We start from the raw sequence: 19,415 nt of genomic DNA, 5'->3' as shown, positions 1-19,415 counted from the left end.
TGCTAGATTTCCGTAATGTCCAGAATGACCCAGTTGCACGCACCTGAGCTTGAGTTCACAGCCTGAGTTCATTCACCTTACCTGTCAGGCCTCGCACGTTAAAATAAGTGCAATTTAATCCAATAGCCCTTACTCCCTGCTGTGCTCATTCCTAACCTGTCCACGATACTTCCTTTCATCACTTTCCATACTGATTTCCAGTCCCTCACTTACCTCGATCCTGAACTGGAACCCACCCCCATGATAATCGAGTTTAAACCCACTTGAGTAGCACTAGCAAACCTGCCTGCCAGGACATTGGTTCCTCTCCAGTTCAGGTGCAGCCCATCCCTCCTATACAGATCACCTCTGTCCAAAAATTTGAATCCTTGCCCCCGGCACTGACTCATCAGCCATGCATTCACCTGCCCTATCTTCATGTTCCTATCCTCAGTAGCATGTGAGATCGGTAGTAATCAGAAAATCACTAACCTGGAGATCCTGGTTTTTAGCCTTTTGTCTTACTCCCTATATTCACTTTGCAGAACCTCATCCTTTTCTCACCTATGTTATTTGTGCCAATATGCATAACGACTTCCAGCTGCTAACCCTCCCCCTTAAGAATATCATGCAGTCACTCTGAGATATCTTGGACCCTGACATCAGGGTGGCAACACACAATCCTAGTATCTCATTTTCTGCCACAGAATCTCTTGTCTATCTCCCTAACTAACGAGTGTTCCACCATAGCTCTGACAGATACAATCCTTCCTCACTGTGCCGCAGAACCAGGTTCAGTATAACAGACCCAACTGCTGCTGCTGCTCTCCCCACATGGGCCATTGCCCCTCTATAGGATCCCAAAAGGTATATTGTTTTCGAAGGGGATTGGTGACAGGGGTCTCTTGCCTACTCCATTTCTTCATGGTCACCCAGCTGCTCTGTTCATGTACTTTCGGCGTGACCACATTGCTATAGCTCCTATATGTGACGTTTTCATTCTCTCAGATGATCTTGAGCTTCTTCAGTTTCAGGTCCAGTTCATAAAGGAGGTCTGCAAGGAGCTACACCTGGGAGCACTTCCTGCAGGGTGTAGTCATTAGGAATGCTAGCAGTTTCCTTGACTTCCCACATCCTGCAGGAGGAGCATTCCACCATTCTGCCTGCCATCTCCATGAACTAAAAAAAGCACACCAATCACACACAAGAACAGTAGACTGTACCTTTGTTCAGCTTGCCGAAGCCGCTTGATCCCAAGCCTCACACTTCTCTCAACACAGCCTCTCTCCCAACGTGGCCACACCCAATCGGACGCTCCACTACACCTTTCCTTCTTTTTATAGGCCTGCTCCATTAGCCAATTTATTGACCATTCATTTAGCCAACACTACCTTTTGAAACTTGCCGCTGCTTCGTCGACATTGAAATACACACAGCTAACCCAACAGCTGCCTTTTGAAATTTCCTACTGCTGCTCTGACACTGAATACACTCAAATGTATTGTGAGATTCTTATTCACCATGATGACAGGACTTCATGCCCTTGTTGATTCGCTCACCTTTCCATGTGCCCCTCCAACACCTGGTAGATTGTAATCAGGAATGTTTCATTTTCAAACCGCTCTCTGATGTAGTCTTTATAGATTCGGAACTCTGCTGCCGTCACAGCTTCCCCTTCTGGGATCTTCGCAAGATCAAACTTAAACTCTCTGTGATGTCGTCGCTGGTGGAAAATCTCCATGTCATATTCCACTAGAAACAGGAAGCATTGGAGGATATTCAACAGACAGTTTTTTACCCTAAAATCAGATATAAATCTTTATTTTAGAGTGCCAAATGCATTTAAAACAGATTTCTATCCCTTTTCATATTAGATGACAAAGTGTAGAATTTTGTATTGAAGGCTCTTTTAACTATTGCAAACTTGAATTTAGGATGCAAATGATCAAAGTTTGTGAAATTTCATGTTTGTTTTATCCTATTCGGATTCCTTGGCATATTTAGGGATTTATTTTATATCCAAGATGTGCTATATGGAAGTAAATTAAAGAAATTAAGTTGCTGACAATATCGATAATGTCTAAACTGAAACTCTCCTCTTTTCTGACTTTAAAGGTTGGGGCGTGTAGTGACTATTTCTGGACCAATAGCCTAGAGAATATATTAGATATAATCCTGTTTGAAAACGAAATCAGTTAAAAAAAAAAAATCTTCTCCTCACAATGATTTTCTTCCGGTGTCCTCCGTCAGAGTTTCGGAAATCAGAATGTGCTGACCACAACTTCCCCACCACCATAGTCAATCAACCTCATCAGCATGTGTGTCTTGTATTATATTTTCTCCTTGCTCCTCAGCACTATCTCTACATCCTGGCTACCCAGAAATCTACCCCCCCCACCTCCAGCCACCATCTCTATTGGCTCTACTTCTCCTAAACCCTTCACCATCCTCACTCCACATTTGATATGTCTCGCACCTGCTGCCTACCATCTCGACCCACCATGACTTATCCTCCAAGCACCATTCCACCTCATCATACCTTCTTCCCTCTCATCTCCAGTTTCTCCCTCTCAATTTCTGTCTCTTCTGCCCAGTGATCTAATTTCTCACTGTTGTCTTCATCTGTGAGATTATCCATGCTTGATGCTGTACCCACCCACCATCCCATGCTCTTCCCAAAATACTATTTTCAAACTTCATGATCAACTCTGGCCACGATCACCACTCTGTCTCGTTGACCAACATTTTACTTCCACTAATCAACCCAACCTAACCTTGATTTTGATCAATAATTGTAATTTTCATTTTTACTGACGAACTTCATTTCAAAGTTGTAGGATTGAAGGAGATTTCAGACATAGGGATTTCTGATGAAAATACCTAGCATATGAGTTCACCTCATATTTGCATTCGGGTAGCTAACGATATGAACATAGAATTCTCCAATATTAGGTAACTAACCTACAAACAACCCCACCACCCACCCCGCTCCCTTCTTTGAATGAGGTGTTTGAATATCCTTCTACATCCATATGATTGAAGTTAATATTGGCAGGTTTTGCACTTGCTGTGCTTCAGTGGCACCTTATTAAAGCTAAATGGAAAGAACATGGATAGAGATAGCACTTTTCATCATGTGAGGACATTGCGCAGTGTTTTCCATCTTGTGAGAAATAGTTTTTGAAATATAGCCTGACCAAATTTGTAAGGCTGCTTGGTGGGTAAAATCTATTCCCTTATTAATCATTAACACACAGGGGAGATGGCCATGTGGAACATATGAGAGGAAGGTAAATGTAAATACAATAAAAGAATAACATGCATCCTACTTTACCTCTTTTAAAACAACCATAGCTCAGATCTGCATTCTCTCCCCAATACCGCCTTGAACCCTGCTCAGATCCATCTCCCCTAGACTCTGCTCCCTATCTCTGTCATTCAACCCTGTTCTTTCCTTGGGTCACACTCACTCATTGACCTAGTGCACTCAGGGATCCAGGTGTGCTGAAACTCTCAAGAGGGCGGATATTGCTGGAAGGAGAGCGCACAGACTGGAGATTTCAGGATCCTTTGCCATATTCAGCTAGTGATGTGGCAAGGGATCCTTGAAGAGGTTGGAGAGAAGTATTTGGAGTATTATGTTCAGTTTTGGTCACCCTGCTGCAGGAAGGAGGCTGTTAAGCTGAAAAGAGTGCAGAGATCATTTATGAGGATTTTGCTAGGACTTGAGGACTTGAGCTATCGGGAGAAGCTGGGCAGGCTAGGATTTTATTGCTTGGAGTGCAGGAGTGAGGGGTGACCTGATAGAGGTGTTTAAGATCATGAGGGGAATAGATAGGGTTAATGGACTGTCTTTTTAGCCAGAGTAGGGGAATCAAGAACTAGAAGTCATAGGTTTAAGGTGGGAAGGGAAAGATTTAATAGGAACCTGAGGGGCAACTTTACACATAGGAACAAACTGCCAGTTCAAGTAATTGAGATAGATACTATAACAACATTTAAAAGACATGGACAGCTATATGAATAGAAATGGTTAAGAGAGATATGAGCCAAATAAGGGGAGATGGGGCTAGTGCAAATGGGACATCCTGATCAACATGGGCAAAGGGTATGTTTCCTTGCTGTATGACTCTATGGGTTTCATTGGTGTGGTTAAAATCTGCCTGGAGGTAAAGCTTACCAAACTGCCGTTAAAGTGGCGTTCCCTTTAACTTTTATCAGCATTTCTGATACCATCCCTGATCTATTCTGACACATTTATAAAATAAAAAGCTAATCGGTTTAATCATGTTGGTTGGAAGGAAACCACTGGCTAGAATTCTGAAGAACCTGGTTGGTTTGAAGTAAAGCTAGGAATAATAAGTGCACTATTGAGTGAAAAGTCGTAGACCATATTTACTCCAAAGAACTATGTTCTGCTGGAGATAGAATTCTGGAGGTTGGTTTGAATCAAAAATCAACTCTTTTAGAGTACACTATTTACATTAGATTATCGGCAAATCACTAGTTAATAGAATAATGCAGGTACTCCTGGTGTGAATGTGGGACAAAATATCGGAGGTGAAAATTAGAAGTGATCTATAGATTGTATTTATTAGATACTAATTAAATGAAGGGACATGGGGTGGGGTTAGTGCAGGAAATAGGTGCTGAGGTAGAACATCAGCCATGTGTTTAATGAATGCAGTGCAAAGATGAAGGACAAATTGCCGATCCTCTGACATTTTTTAGCAATATAAAATTGTGTGTTGGAAAAATGTAAGAGATGACAAAAAGGGGGGAAACAATACAGGGTCAAAATTCCTCACATCTATATGCGTGGGTCAGAAAGCAGATGCATCCGTTGAGAAAAAATAAAACAATGTGACAGATAAGAGTAAAATAAAAGGAAATCCAATCTGGATGGAATAGGAGTTGGTCACTCAATTCTGCAAACCCACATTATTTACATTGACATCTACATCCTACCCTAATTAACCCTTTCTGCTGAAATTCCTTCCACTCCCTTAACTACCAAAACATGATCTTCACTGTTATTAAAGCTTCAACTGACCCCAGCATCCACTACTTTTATGGGTACTGAGTTCCAGATTTCCACAACAATTTTGCATAGCATGAAGATACATTGTAGAGACAGTTGCTGAATGCCTGACGAGTGTTGGTTATGAAATGTAATGGGTTATTTTATCCTTAAAAATATTGTACATCAGTGTCACCTTATGGAAGGAGACGGAGGCATGTTTCAGGCAGTGGCTAAACCTTATTCTTTCTAGCTCTAATAATCCTTCACTGTGTGGTAGCTGTGGAGGTGCCCTGGAAGCAGATAGCAGAGATTAAAACTGGCAAAGTGTCATGAAGGTTTGGTATTATTTTGCTGAAAACTCTGAAAAGTGGAATATCTATATACTAAAACTCCCGTTTGTTTGTTCCTGAACTACAGCCAAAAGTAATAACACGATAGAACAACAATTTTAGGCCCACCTTACTCACCGTCATCCCTTTGGCGTTAATGGAAGAAGTTTCATTGAAATCGGTTATATTTTTTGTTATTCACATTTTAAAGTTTAAATCTATTTCAAGGGAGGGGGGGAGGGGGTGGAGGGAGGGGGGAGGAGGGAGGATAAAGGGGGTTAAGGGGGATGGAGTGGGGGGGAGAGGAGAGGGGGAGGTGGAGGGAGGGCGGGGAGAGGGGAGGAGAGGGTGCTGCACAAATGCTGGAGAGGTTTGGGCCCAACGGGTTCACTTGGTCTAGTAATCAAATAAAATGCCAATGCACAACCAGCCACAGCAAACTACCCAAATTAGAAATGCAGCAATTTTCAAGTATTGTAGATTTGGATTTGAGTGGTGTGAGGAGATGTATAAAGATAACAAAGGAAATGTGCTCATCCAAAAGTACAAATTTATGGACAACTGGATTGCAATTCAGTACACCGATAACTCACATTGTAAAAATCAATGGTTTTCTTACATCACTTTTCTGTTAAAATCAGCCAGTACCATGGTTGCAAGATCAGCTACAATAGTCTTGTGTTGAAACAGCACTGATCATCATAAAGCACTTTGATATGTGGTGACAAAAATTGTCACTGAGTTAAAAATATTAAATATTGTGAATACTAATTATAGGTCTGTCAAATAGATTTTGAAGAGGGTTTTATGAAAGCAAAGGAATATAGATATTTAGGGATTCTTTAGGAATTGGGGGTTTCCCTCTTCCATTATAGATGAGGCTCTCACTAGGGTCTCCTCGATATCCCGCAGCTCCGCTCTTGCTCCCCCTCCCCACATTCACACCAAGGACTGAGTCCCCCATGTCCTTACCTTCAACCCTATCAGCCGTCGAATGCAGCATATAATCCTCCAACATTTTTGCCACCTCCAACGGTATCCCACTACTGGCCACATCTTCCCATCTCCACCCCTTTCTGCTTTCGGCAGAGAGATGCAACACCTGTTCCTTTACCTCCCCCCTCGACTCCATCCAAGGACCTCAACAGTCTTTTCAGGTGAGGCAGAGGTTCACTTGCACCTCTTCGAACCTCATAGAAACATAGAAAATAGGTGCAGGAGGAGGCTATTTGGCCCTTCGAGCCAGCACCACCATTCATTGTGATCATGCCTGATCATCTACAATCAGTAACCTGTGCCTGCCTTCTCCCTATATCCCTTGATTCCACTATCCCCGAGAGCTTTATCTAGCTCTCTTTTAAATTCATCCACTGCCTTCTGTGGCAGAGAATTCCACAAATTCACAACTCTCTGGGTGAAAAAGTTTCTTCTCACCTCAGTTTTAAATGGCCTCCCCTTTATTCTTAGACTGTGTCCCCTGGTTCTGGACTCCCCAACTTTGAGAACATTTTTCCTGCATCTAGCTTGTCTAGTCCTTTTATAATTTTATAAGATCCCCTCTCATCCTTCTAAACTCCAGTGAATACAAGCCTAGTCTTTACAATCTTTCCTCATATGACTGTCCCTCCATCCCAGGGATTAACCTGGTGAACCTACCCTACACTTCCTCAATAGCAAGAATGTCCTTCCTCAAATTAGGAGACCAAAACTGCACACAATACTCCAGATGTGGTCTCGCCAGGACCCTATACAACTGCAGAAGGACTTTGCTCCTGTACACAAATCCTCTCGTTATGAAGGCCAAGATGCCATTAGCTTTCTTCACTGCCTGCTGTACCTGCACGCTTACTTTCAGTGACTGGTGTACAAGGACACCAAGGTCTCGTTGCACTTCCCCTTTACCTATTGAGATAATTATCTGCCTCCTTATTTTTGCCCCAAAGTGGATAACCTCACATTTATCTACATTATACTGCATATGCCATGCATCTGCCCACTCTCTCAACCTGTTCAAGTCACCCTGCAACCTCCTAACATCCTCTTCGCAGTTCACACTGCTACCCAGCTTTGTGTCATCTGCAAACTTGGTAGTGTTACTTCTAATTCCATTATCCAAATCATTAACATATATTGTAAATAGTTGCGGCCCCAGCACCGAGCCTTGCGGCACTCCACTCTCCACTGCCTGCCATTCTGAAAAGGATCCGTTTATTCCTAATCTTTGCTTCCTGTCTGCCAACCAATTCTCTACCCATGTCAATACCCTTCCCCCGATACCATGTGCTCTAATTTTGCTCACCAACCTCCCGTGTGGTACCTTATCAAAGGCTTTCTGAAAGTCTAGATACACTACATCCACTGGCTCTCCTTCATCCATTTTACTTGTCACATCCTCAAAAAATTCCAGAAGATTAGTCAAGCAGGATTTCCCCTACATAAATCCATGCTGACTTGGACCAATCCTTTTAACCCTATCCAAATGCGTCATCATTATCTCTTTTATAATTGACTCCAGCATCTTCCCCACCATCGATGTCAGGCTAACTGGTCTATAATTCCCCGTTTTCTCTCTCACTCCTTTCTTGAAAAATGGGATAACATTAGCTACCCTCCAATCCACAGGAACTGATCCTGAATCTATTGAACATCGGAAAATGATCACCAATGCATCCACGATTTCTTGAGCCACCTCTTTGACTACCCTGGGATGCAGACCATCAGGCCCTGGGGATTTATCAGCCTTCAGTCCCTTCAGTCTACCCAATACTATTTCTCGCCTAATGCAAATTTCTTTCAGTTCCTCTGTCTCCCTTGATCCTCTGTCCACTAGTGTATCTGGGAGATTGTTTGTGTCTTCCTTAGTGAAGACAGATCCGAAGTACCTGTTCAACTCTTCTGCCATTTCCTTGTTTACCCACAATAATTTCACCCGTTTCTGCCTTCAAGGGACCCACATTTGCCTTTACTAATCTTTTTCTCTTATCATACCTAAAGAAGCTTTTACTCTTCTTCTTTACATTCTTGGCCAGCTTCGCTTCGTACCTCATCCTTTCAGCCCGTTTTGCCCTTTTTGTGATCTTCTGTGTCCTTTGAAAGTTGCCCACTCCTCTGGCTTCCCGCTACTCTTTGCTATCTTATACATTTTTTCTTTTAATTTTATTCCATCTCTAACTTCCCTTGTCAGCGACGGTTGCCTCTTACTCCCCTTAGAATTTTTCTTCCTCTTTGGAATGAAATGATCCTGCAACTTCTGGATTATGCCCAGAAATTCCTACCATTGCTGTTCCACCGTCATTCCTGCTAGGATCCCTTTTCATCCGACCTTGGCCAGCTCCTCTCTCATGCCTTCATGGTCCCCTTTGTTCAACTTTGTTCATCTGTTCCTGGTGTCAACTCCTGTACATCGATGAGACCAAGCACAGGCTCGGCGATCGTTTCGCTAAATATCTCCGCTCAGTCTGCCTTAACCTACCTGATCTCCTGGTTGCTCAGCACTTTAACTCCCCCTCCCATTCCCAATCTGACCTTTCTGTCCTGGGCCTCCTCCATTGTCAGAGTGAGGCCAAGCACAAATTGGAGGAACAGCACCTCATATTTCACTTGGGTAGCTTACACCCCAACCGTATGAACATTGACTTCTCTAACTTCAAATAGTCCTTGCTTTTCCTCTCTCTCCCTCCATCCCCTCCCCTTCCCAGTTCTCCCACCAGTCTTACTGTCTTACATTCTTTCTCTGCCCCGCTCACTCCTCTGACATCAGTCTGACGAAGGGTCTTGAACATCACCCATTCCTTCTCTCCAGAGATGCTGCCTGTCCCGCTGAGTTACTCCAGCATTTTGTGTCTACCTTTCGAGATTTAGGGCATTGATTCTAGATTTTAGATGCTAAAAAGCACAGCTACTAATGATAGGAAGGAGGATATGGAAAATCGTACACCATATATGATAGAAATGTAGAAGGTGAGAAAGTATTTGAACACCAGGAGACTTTTAAGACTGTTGTTGATGGATTGAGAAATCCTGAGGGTAAGCAAGATATAATGAGTAAGTTAGTATAGATCTGGTGGTATCAAAACAGCAAATAGCTCTTTCATCATTCAAAACAGAAACTTGAGTCCACACATAAGGAGCGCCTAGATCAATGTAAACTGAAAAAGCAGTGCACCGTTTCACAACCACAAGACTGTTTGTACCAATGGGCATCTCCTTCTTTATCTATGGAAGAGTCTGTGATTCCCACATTGGTTTGATCAGTCACCTCAGACCCCTCAGAAATGCAATGGAGCAAGTCATCCTGGATCTCAAGTGGTTGCCTAAGAAGATCTACTTGAAGTCAGCTATAGGAAAAGGGTAATTCAGTTGAAAAAGGTGCAGAAGGATTCACCAGGATGTTATGAGGGTCTCCGGACGAGTTATAGTGAGAACTTTTTCTTTGGAGCATTGGAGGCTATGGGGTGACCTTATTGAAGTGTACAAAATTATGAGTAGCATGGAGAAAGTGAACACTCACAATCTTTTTCCCACAATAGAGCATTCTAAAAATAGAGGGCATGGGGTTAAGATGAAAGGAGAAAGATTTAAGAGGGACCACAGGGATAACATTTTCACTTGGAGAGTCGTTGGTATTTGAGTCAGCTACCAGAGAAAACTATAGAAGCTGATACAATTACAACATTTGAAATATATTAGTACAGATATATGGATAAGGATTTAGAGTGATATGTGGCAAATGCAGCCAAATGGGACTGGCCCAATAAGCCAACTTGGTCGGTGTGGACAAGGTAGTCCGAAGGGCATGTTTTCATGCTGTGCCGCTCTATGTCTCTCTATTATTACTGGCTTCAGGATTTATCACCCCTCCAAGTTTTATGCTGTTTGCAAATATGGAAATGTTGCCTTTAAACCCAAATCCAAATAATTAATAAACATAAGAAAAACAGTAGCCCTACTTATTTATTATTTTCATATTTTATTTCATATTTCAGATACAGCGCGGAAACAGGCCTTTTCGGCCCACCAAGTCCGCGCCGCCCAGCGATCCCCGCACATTAACACTATCCTACACACACTAGGGACAATTTTTACATTTACCCAGTCAATTAACCTACATACCTGTACGTCTTTGGAGTGTGGGAGGAAACCGAAGATCTCGGAGAAAACCCACGCAGGTCACGGGGAGAACGTACAAACTCCTTACAGTACAGCACCCGTAGTCAGGATCGAACCTGAGTCTCCGGCGCTGCATTCGCTGTAAAGCAGCAACTCTACCGTTGCGCCACCGTGCCGCCCTTTCAGTCTGTAAAATGTTGCATTACTACTACTATGTTTCTGTAACTTCAACCAGTACTTGTGCTGGTATAGCCTCTTTTATTCTTCAAACAATGGCAAATCTTTAATGGGGTACCTTATTAACAAGTAGTACCTTTCCGTAGTCCATATGTACCACACCAATTGCAAATGCTAGGTTTAAATACATGCTGAAACAAATTTTCAAGGAATCTACTAATTTTCCATTTTTGTAAGATTTTTGAAGTGCTTTGCCAAAACACAGTGATAACTCTGCTGGTTAACATCCTTTCACAAAACATTGGGAAAATCTGGACATTTTATTTCAGTTAAAGTCAGGTGATGCCAATCAATTTTGAGTTTAAAACTTAGTAGATATTGCCTTGCATTGTGTGGAAACACTTTTTTCATTGGCTGACCTTAGGTAGTATTTTGATAACAGTCCAAAGTATTCACTATTTTCAGTACTATTCCAAGAAAATAATAGATTTGGAAATATAATTGCTACATAGAGCATAATAACCACAGGGATCTTGCTTCTCTTACCTGATGCCAATTAAAAAAAGTAAATGTGAAGCTCCAAAACAAAAGTAAGCATTCATGAGCCTAAGGAAGATAATAGCTCAATTTATTCAGGTGATGGTTGGGAATAGCAGCAAGTTTAAATGTTCAGTTAGATAGCATGTCAATTCAAGACCGTCAAATAAAATCACTGACACATGAATTTAAAAAATCAGAGCTGAACAGAGAAAATCTTAAATCCTTGTACATACTGAGAGCACAATGGACAGGCTATGCCTCAATCAAATCACTTGACAAGCCATTGAAACTATCAATCAGCTAATGTTATTTTTCTAACAAATGTAATTCATATTAAAGAAAACACTTGCAATTATATAGTGCCTTTTACAACCTCATGATATTCTGATGAGTCAAGGGTGTTTAATTGTCATATGTACCGACAATGGAAGTTCTTTACAACTTTTGAGGAATGTCATGGCTGTAACGTAGAAAAACACAGTAGCTAATTTGCATGTGACGAGACCCCTTGCACAAAATTAAAGAGCTTTAATGATCTGATAGATTTGGAGCAGGTAGGATGCGATGAGTGTGGGAAATATTAAAAGTTTCAGACTATTCTTTTAACTCATGAAACTATTGGAGAGAAACTAGATAGTTCAGAGAAAAAAATGCATTGGAGCAAAAATGCATGAAAAAATCCATAAAGGACACAAACAGAATACATGCTTTCATTTTATAATAATTATAGAATCCAGCCAGCGGCAATGACATTGTTTATCATTACACCACTATCCACAGGGTGAAACTTTGTAAGTGGCTTTCTGCAGTTAACATTATTTGCCATTGATTATGGCTTTTAAAGGAAAGATGTTATTTTCTCGTGGAAGTCATTCCAAAGACACGTGCCCTATTTAGAAGCAAGGGAAAGGGTGACAACCAGGTTTTTCAGCTTGGCTATGGATACCATAATGGAAATAATGTAGGAAAGTAATGTGTGTCTTTATGTATGATGGCCCAGCAAACCAAACAACAATAATGAAGTGGCAATTGAAGAAGGTTGTCTCACTAAAATTATATGAATTTCAAAAAACTGCCATAAATCTGAAATCTGGAATAAAATCAGAAAATGCTGGAAACCATCAGCTGATCAGACAGCATCTGTGAGAAGGGAATCTGTTAACATTTTCAGGTCGGGGACTCTTTGTTAGAACAGTGAAAGAGAAGAGAAGGGATGGTTGAAAAGACCAAAGGAAATATCTTCGATCAGATAATGGGTCACTTACAGGTATATTACGCATCTTTGTCTAATGTTTTAAACAATATGTTAACAGCTAGGTTGTTAACAAATGTTTCCTCCCTCATTCTATGTATAGTCTGACCCAACAGACATAAAGAAAAAGTGAGTTACCTAAATTTAGAGAATTTGATATTTAGTTCAGAAGGTTGCAACATGCCCGGTCAGAAGGTGAGGTGCCATTGCTTAGGCACACATTGGGCCTCCATCCAGGGACCCCAGTAGTCCTTCCAGGTGGGAGAGAGGTTAACGTGCACCCCCTCTAACCTCATCTACTGTATTTGGTATACCAAATGAGGCATGTACATTGGTGAGACCAAGCATAGTCTTGGCAACCGTTTTGCCGAACACTTGTGCTCAATCAGCCATGGCCTGCTGGCTCTCCTGGTTGCCAATCATTTTAACTCACCTTCCCATTCCCATACTGACCTTTCTATTATGGGCCTCCTCCATTGCCAGAGTGAGCCCACACACAAACTGGAGCAACAGCATCTCATATTCCGCTTGAGTAGCGAACAACCTAATGGTATGAACATTGAATTCTCAAATAAGTGGAATGACATCATCCACCATGATAACCTCGGGTACCACACTATTCACAGATATTGTCGCAGGTGTCAGAACAACCTTCCTGAGACTGAACTCATGGAAAGCAACTGACTCGGATGGAGTACAGAACCGTGTACTCAGGATCTGCGTGGACCAGCTAGCACAAGTATTCATGGACATCTTTATCCTCTCCCTACTGCAATCTGCGATCCTGTGTGATTTAAGAAGACCGCTATCAACCTGGTGCCAAAAATCAAGGTAGCAGGCCTTCATGACTACCGCCAGATGGATCCATGAACTTCTTTGCGAGATGGCGTTTGGAGAGAGAGCAGATTTTCAAGTTCCTGGTCGTGCATATGTCTGAAGATCTGACCTAGGCCTGTCATATTGATGCAATCACAAAGAAAGCTAATCAAAGCATCTATTTAGCAGATTGAGATTTTGTACTTTGTAGTACACTCTATTGCACTCTGCAGGTTAATGGTAGAGAGCATACTGACGTATCACAGCCTAATTTGGTAACTCGAACACCCAAGAATGAAGAGGATGGCAAAAAATGGTGGGCATTGACCTCCGTCACAAATATTGACCTTCCTGTCATTGAATGGATAAAGAGGAGGCACTGCCTCAAAAAGGTAGCTAATAATCAAAGAACTACACCACCCTGACCATGTTCTCTTCTTGCTGCTCCCATTGTGAAGGAAGTACAGGAGCCTGAGAAACATGACCAGGTTGAAGAACAGCTTCTTCTCAGCACCATCAGACTCTTCATCCACACTGCCCAACCCTAACCATAGCTCTCCTTCCGCTATGGACTGTGCTTTGATTGCACTTAGTATTTTGGTTTTGCACCATTATTGTCTGGTTACTGAGTATAATTGATTATTAATTCATTGTATTATTGATTATTGTAAATTTATTTGTGGTAATGGGTTAATGTGTTTGTAAAGATACAGCAAGTAAGAATATAATTGTTCCGTTCCTGGTATATACCTTGAACACTGTTTACCCTGACATTCACATTAACACTAGCTTCCCAGGTAGCCTTGCTCCATTGCAATTTGCCTACCATCGTAACTGGTCGATAGCATGTGCCATCTCCCTGATCCTATATTCATTGCTGGAACATCTGGATAACTTGGACATCTACATCAGACTCACCACATTCAGCACCATAATCCCAACCAAACCCATCTCTAAACCTCTGTACTTCGGAGACAGGACCCCCCACTCCCTGTCCTCCATTCCCCTCCCCCGTCCCCTCTGTAATTAGATCATTGACTTCCTGAATCATAGACAACAAAACATCCTCCACGATAATTATCAACAACTGTGCCCCTCAAGAATGTGTTCTCAGCCCCTTCTGAGACTCCCAGATATTTACAAAGGTGAGGCCAAATTTTGCTGCAACTCCATTTCAAAGTTTGCAGATGACAGCACCATCGTTGGCTGAATCTCAAACAATAATGAGATGGAGTACAGAATGGAGATGGAAAACATGGTATCCTGGTATCAAGACATTAACCTCTCATCCAATGTTAGTAAGATTCAGGAAATGTGGTGGTTTAAACGCCCCAGTCACCATCAATGGCACCAAATTGATAATGGTCGGAAGCTGCAAGTTCCTAGGCATTAATATCACCAACAATTTGTGCGTGACTGACCACACTGAAACTACAGCCAAAGAACCACATCAGTGCCTCAACCTGCTCAAAAAGACAAAGGAAGTTCAACATGTATCCAATGACTTACAAACTTCTACACCTGCACTGGGGACAGCATTCTATTGGGATGCATCACAGCTTGATTTGGTAACAGCTCTGCACAAGATTGCAAGAAATTAAAGAGACTCACGGTCCATCACACAAACTAGTTCACCCCAGCCCCCCCACATACCCCCATCTCATTGATTCGATCTATCCTCAGCCACCTCGGGAAATCAGCCAATGTAATCGGGGTGCATTTACACTCCGGTTATTCCCTCTTCTCCCCTTTCCCTTCGGGCGATGGATACAATAGTTTGAAAGTACGTACCACCAGATTAAAATACAATTTCTTCCCCACTGTTATCAGACAACTGAATGGTCCTCTCATAAGTTAATGATGTCGTCCTGATCCCCAATTTACCTCATTTTAGCCCATGTACTTTTTCTGATGTGCACTTTCTCTGTAACTGGAATGCTATAACGCTATAATACTGTATTCTGCACTCTGGTACTTTTCTCTTTGCACTACCTATTGTGTATAGCTTGATTGTACGCATGTATAATCGTCGTCATGGCTATCCCTCGAGGTCGAGGATGATGGTCTATGTTCCGATGTCAGAATGAAGACGCCTGTGCATGTGTTTGTTTAACGTGTACTTGATGTTGCACTCCAAGAAGCACACTATCCTTCACAAATCAATCAACTAATTCCAATGGCAAGCAGACCTCCCAACGCTTCCGAATTTGGCGGAAGGTTTCAGCTTTCTTCTTTCATTTCCCCCATTCTGATTTTGCCTCACATTTTTCCGCAAAACTCATGCCTCGCCGCTCGCCTCGCCCCGCCCCGCTGCTGGCCCAGCCTTGCTGCTGTACTTGCCTCACCTCGCCGCTAGCCTGGCCTGGCCTCGCCGCTGTACTCGCCTCACCTAGCCGCTTGCCTGGCCTTGCCTCGCCGCTAGCATGGCTTCGCCTCGCCGCTGGTCTCGCCTCGCCGCTATACTCGCTTCACCGAGCCACTAACCTCGCCTCGCCGCTGTACTCGCCTCGCCTCGCCGCTGGTCTCGCCTTGCCGCTGTACTCGCCTCACCTAGTGTAATGAGTGGAGTCGTATACACGTCGTAATGCGACACACATTTATTACAGTTCACTTACGGCATAGATCTGCAAGACTTCACAGCGGCTAACAGCTACTCCAACTGCCCTATGTAAGCAAGCTCTTGATAATATATATCGCATATTAGGCGGAGCAACTACTAACAAGTTAGTAGGAAATAACCAATCTACATCTTTCCTTGTAGAAACAAATAAAGCATAGATATGTGGAAACATGGTGGCTAAACACTATAGTAGCCGAAACGTTAATATCGCATATGGGGAAGTATAAATGGTTACACAAAATCACTATCTAATGGGTGGCCTGCTGACCCGACCGGCGCGTGTGCGGTACGAATCCGCATCTCCTCCCTTCACGGGTGAAGTGAATGGGGAGGGGACCGGGGGTGTGACCGGGGACGGCACTGGAGACCCGTCGGGTGTAAGTGGTGAAGCAGTCGAGTTGGGCGCTGAACGCCGTGAAGAGGCGGCGGGGGACCCAGTCTCCGGTAGTGGAACAGCCGGCCCGGTAGTGGGAGGGTATGCAAAACGCGAGACCTCTGGATGTGGAGTCGCAGGACGCGGTTCCTTCACTGGAAGGAGATGCTGACGCTTGCGTCTGTAAATGGCTCCGTCCGCGCTAACCAGGTAGGAGCGCGGTTCATTGGCAGGGCTGTGGATGTGACCCATACAGCCTTAGCCCTTGGTGGTCTGGAGGTGAACGACCTGTCCACTAGAGAGAGGTTTAAGTGGCTTACTGGATATGTCAAAAAAACGTTTTTGTGCATTGCATTTGAATTGCAGTCGTTTCTGGACCGTGGGCGGAGAACGGACCTGCGGCTCCTACTGACGTTATGATTCTACAAAAGTTCCTTGGGATGGTCAACTACCCAGGAAAATTCATTCCCAACCTCAGTGATATATCTGCCCCCTGCGGGAACTGACACACAAAGACGCTGCATGGTCCTGTTATCCGCTAACGCACGCACCCTCGCATATTTCGCTTTTGAGTTACCAGTCACGCTCACGTGTGATGCGTCCCAGTACGGACTTGGTGCTGCTTGCCTGCAGCCCACTGCAGATGGCGACTGCAAGCCTGTTTCTTATGCCTCTCGCATGCTAACCGACACTGAACAACATTATGCACAGACCGAAAAGGAATTGCCAGCGGTGGTTTTAGCCTGCACATAATTCAAAGACTTTATTTTTGGAAAGTCTGTGACAATAGAAACGGACCACCAGCCGCTGGTCACCATCTTGAACAAACCCATTCACGCTGCCTGCAACGAATGATGATGCAACTGCAGCGTTTTGATTTTGACATTGTCTACACAAAAGGCAAGGACATGCACATTGCTGACACGCTATCAAGGGCGCCACGCAAAACCAGCGAACAACAGCCCTCTGAACAGGATCAGTTCTTCGTAATGAAGGTATCGTATGTTCCTACTGATTGCCTAAGCAGGCTGGCTGAGCACACGGCTGCTGATGAGACTTTACAACTGCTGTCCGCAGTCATCCGGCATGGTTGGCCGGATAAACAAAACAGCACCCCGCTCGCGATCCGCCCATACTTCCTGGCTCGCGACGAGCTGGTGTTACAGGATGGAATTATAGTCAAAGGCCACAAGGCAGTTGTCCCAGCTGTCCTCCGAGACAAGTACTTCGACGCCGTCCACAGCGGCCACCCCGGTGTGGAGGCAACCTTACAACGGGCACAGAGCATGTTTTATTCGCCTGGTATGACCAAGTATGTACGTGACAAAACTGAAGTCTGTGCCATCTGCAACAGCCTAACGCCACACCTGCAGAAGCAGCCCTTACTGCCGCACCCGGTTCCTCCTCTACCGTGGTCCACGATAGCCACCGACATAATCGAATGGCATGGGAAACACTATCTGGTTCTTGTCGACTCTTATTCAAGCTGGTTTGACATCAATCTACTCCAAACCGTCATATCCGAAGCAGTTATCCAGAAGCTGCAACGCCATTTCTCCGTGCACGGCTCCCCTGCACGCCTTCTGTCCGACAAAGGCAGCCAGTTCACCAGCCAGCTTTTCAAAAACTTTGCACAATGATGGGACTTTCGACATGTCACCAGCAGCCCTGAGTTTCCGCAGTCCAATGGACTCGCCGAACGAGCCGTCTGAAGCGCAAAACATGGAGTGTTCATACCTCGCTAAATCTGACGTCTACCTGGACCTAATCAATTTAAGGAACATTGCCAGGGATCCCATACTGGGTTCCCAGCCCAGCAACTATGTCTCGCCAAACCCATGCTGCCCTGCCTGTACCCCAGCAGCTTTTGCAGCCGCAGGTCCGTTCTCCGCCCGCGGTCCAGAAACGACTACAATTCAAGCGCAATGCACAAAAACAACTACTCAGAGGTGGAGGGGAGGGGAGGGGGAGTAGGGGGAAGGTGGGGGAGTAGGGGGTAGGGGAGGGAGTATGGGGGGTAGGGGGCAGTAGGGGAGGTGGGGGGTGGATAGAGCAGGGGTGGGGGGGGAGCAGGGCTGGGGGGGACATGGACCGTTGTGATTTGCTGTTGAAGACCACTGGAGCAATTATGTCCAATTAATTAGGTATGTGCAGTTTTTTAAATGAAACTCTTTCTTCATAACTTAGTCATACATTTTATGACCATTGTTCTTTTATTCAATACCAAGAGAATTGGGATGTGTAAGGAAAAAGCAAAATAGAAAAAACAAAACAAAACAATTTTTTCTTTGTTGTAAAAAGTATTTCTGTTCAATAACCTTTCTATAATAGTAGAATATACTCATGATAGGCCTGACACTGTACATGTAGTCCAAGAACTACAGACTGTTGGAAATAATAGTCGTTTTTCACACGTGAATGTAGCGCAATGCGTACACACATTTGGCGTGCATAGTTTTTTTTGCTGAAAAGTTGCAAAACGTGCCATATCATGAATTTTGATGTAAAATTCTGAATTTTGGACATCAAAATTCTGAATTTGTAAAATCAAATGTTGGGAGGTTTGGGCAAGGGAACCAAGACGATTGGAGCTGATAGATTTGTTGCAGCCTTCATCCGCCTTCACAGCCGTTGCGTTCAGGATAACTTCGTCCGCCTGGTGCTGTTGAGGTTTTGTACGTTGGATTGTTCTTCATCTGGACCCTCATCCTCGACCTTACCGCCATGGGTGGCCCTACCAGAAGCTAGTGCTTCCGATGGCATTGCTCTCGGAATCATGGGGGCACGCAAGCCTCTTCACCACAACAAGGTGAACGATCCGAAGAGGCATGCATGTATAATACGTCATAAGTGAAAAACTTTGTGTGCTATTCAGACAAATGCAGGCTGCTCTGATCACTATCACTGGCTGACTGGCCAGGAGAGGCCAATCCCCAGCATCATTGCTAAAAGCTGAGTCCAATTAGCTGCTATCGAACCTTGTCAGCCTACTCCCGATAAAACTCAGGCATCAGAGGGGAGAAGATGGGTCAATGAAGGAACGTACGCACACACCCACCCACCCCTTCACATATATATCCACTCACAGACACAACCGCCCCTTCACACACACACCCCTCTTCACACACACACCCCCCTTCAACCCACAAAACCCCTTCACACACACACATACACCCATTACACATACCCTCTTCACC

General features: G+C 43.9%; 1 protein-coding gene across 4 annotated transcripts in view; it reads right to left on the bottom strand.

The window, feature by feature from the left end:
• The window catches only part of bmp7b (bone morphogenetic protein 7b), an 84,869-nt gene that overhangs the window by 23,937 nt on the left and 41,517 nt on the right, over positions 1-19,415 (bottom strand). For 3 of the 4 annotated variants that reach the window (XM_078419259.1, XM_078419262.1, XM_078419260.1), the window contains exon 2: positions 1,539-1,731. In XM_078419259.1, the coding sequence (XP_078275385.1) occupies positions 1,539-1,731 (193 nt within the window). The remainder of the gene's footprint in view (positions 1-1,538; positions 1,732-19,415) is intronic. The other variant, XM_078419261.1, reaches the window with a different exon arrangement.

This window comes from Rhinoraja longicauda, chromosome 22, assembly GCF_053455715.1.
Source record: "Rhinoraja longicauda isolate Sanriku21f chromosome 22, sRhiLon1.1, whole genome shotgun sequence".
In the NCBI taxonomy this organism is placed as follows: domain Eukaryota; kingdom Metazoa; phylum Chordata; class Chondrichthyes; order Rajiformes; family Arhynchobatidae; genus Rhinoraja; species Rhinoraja longicauda.
Note: the sequence above shows the minus strand (reverse complement) of the source record. Positions and strands in the feature narration are given on the sequence as shown.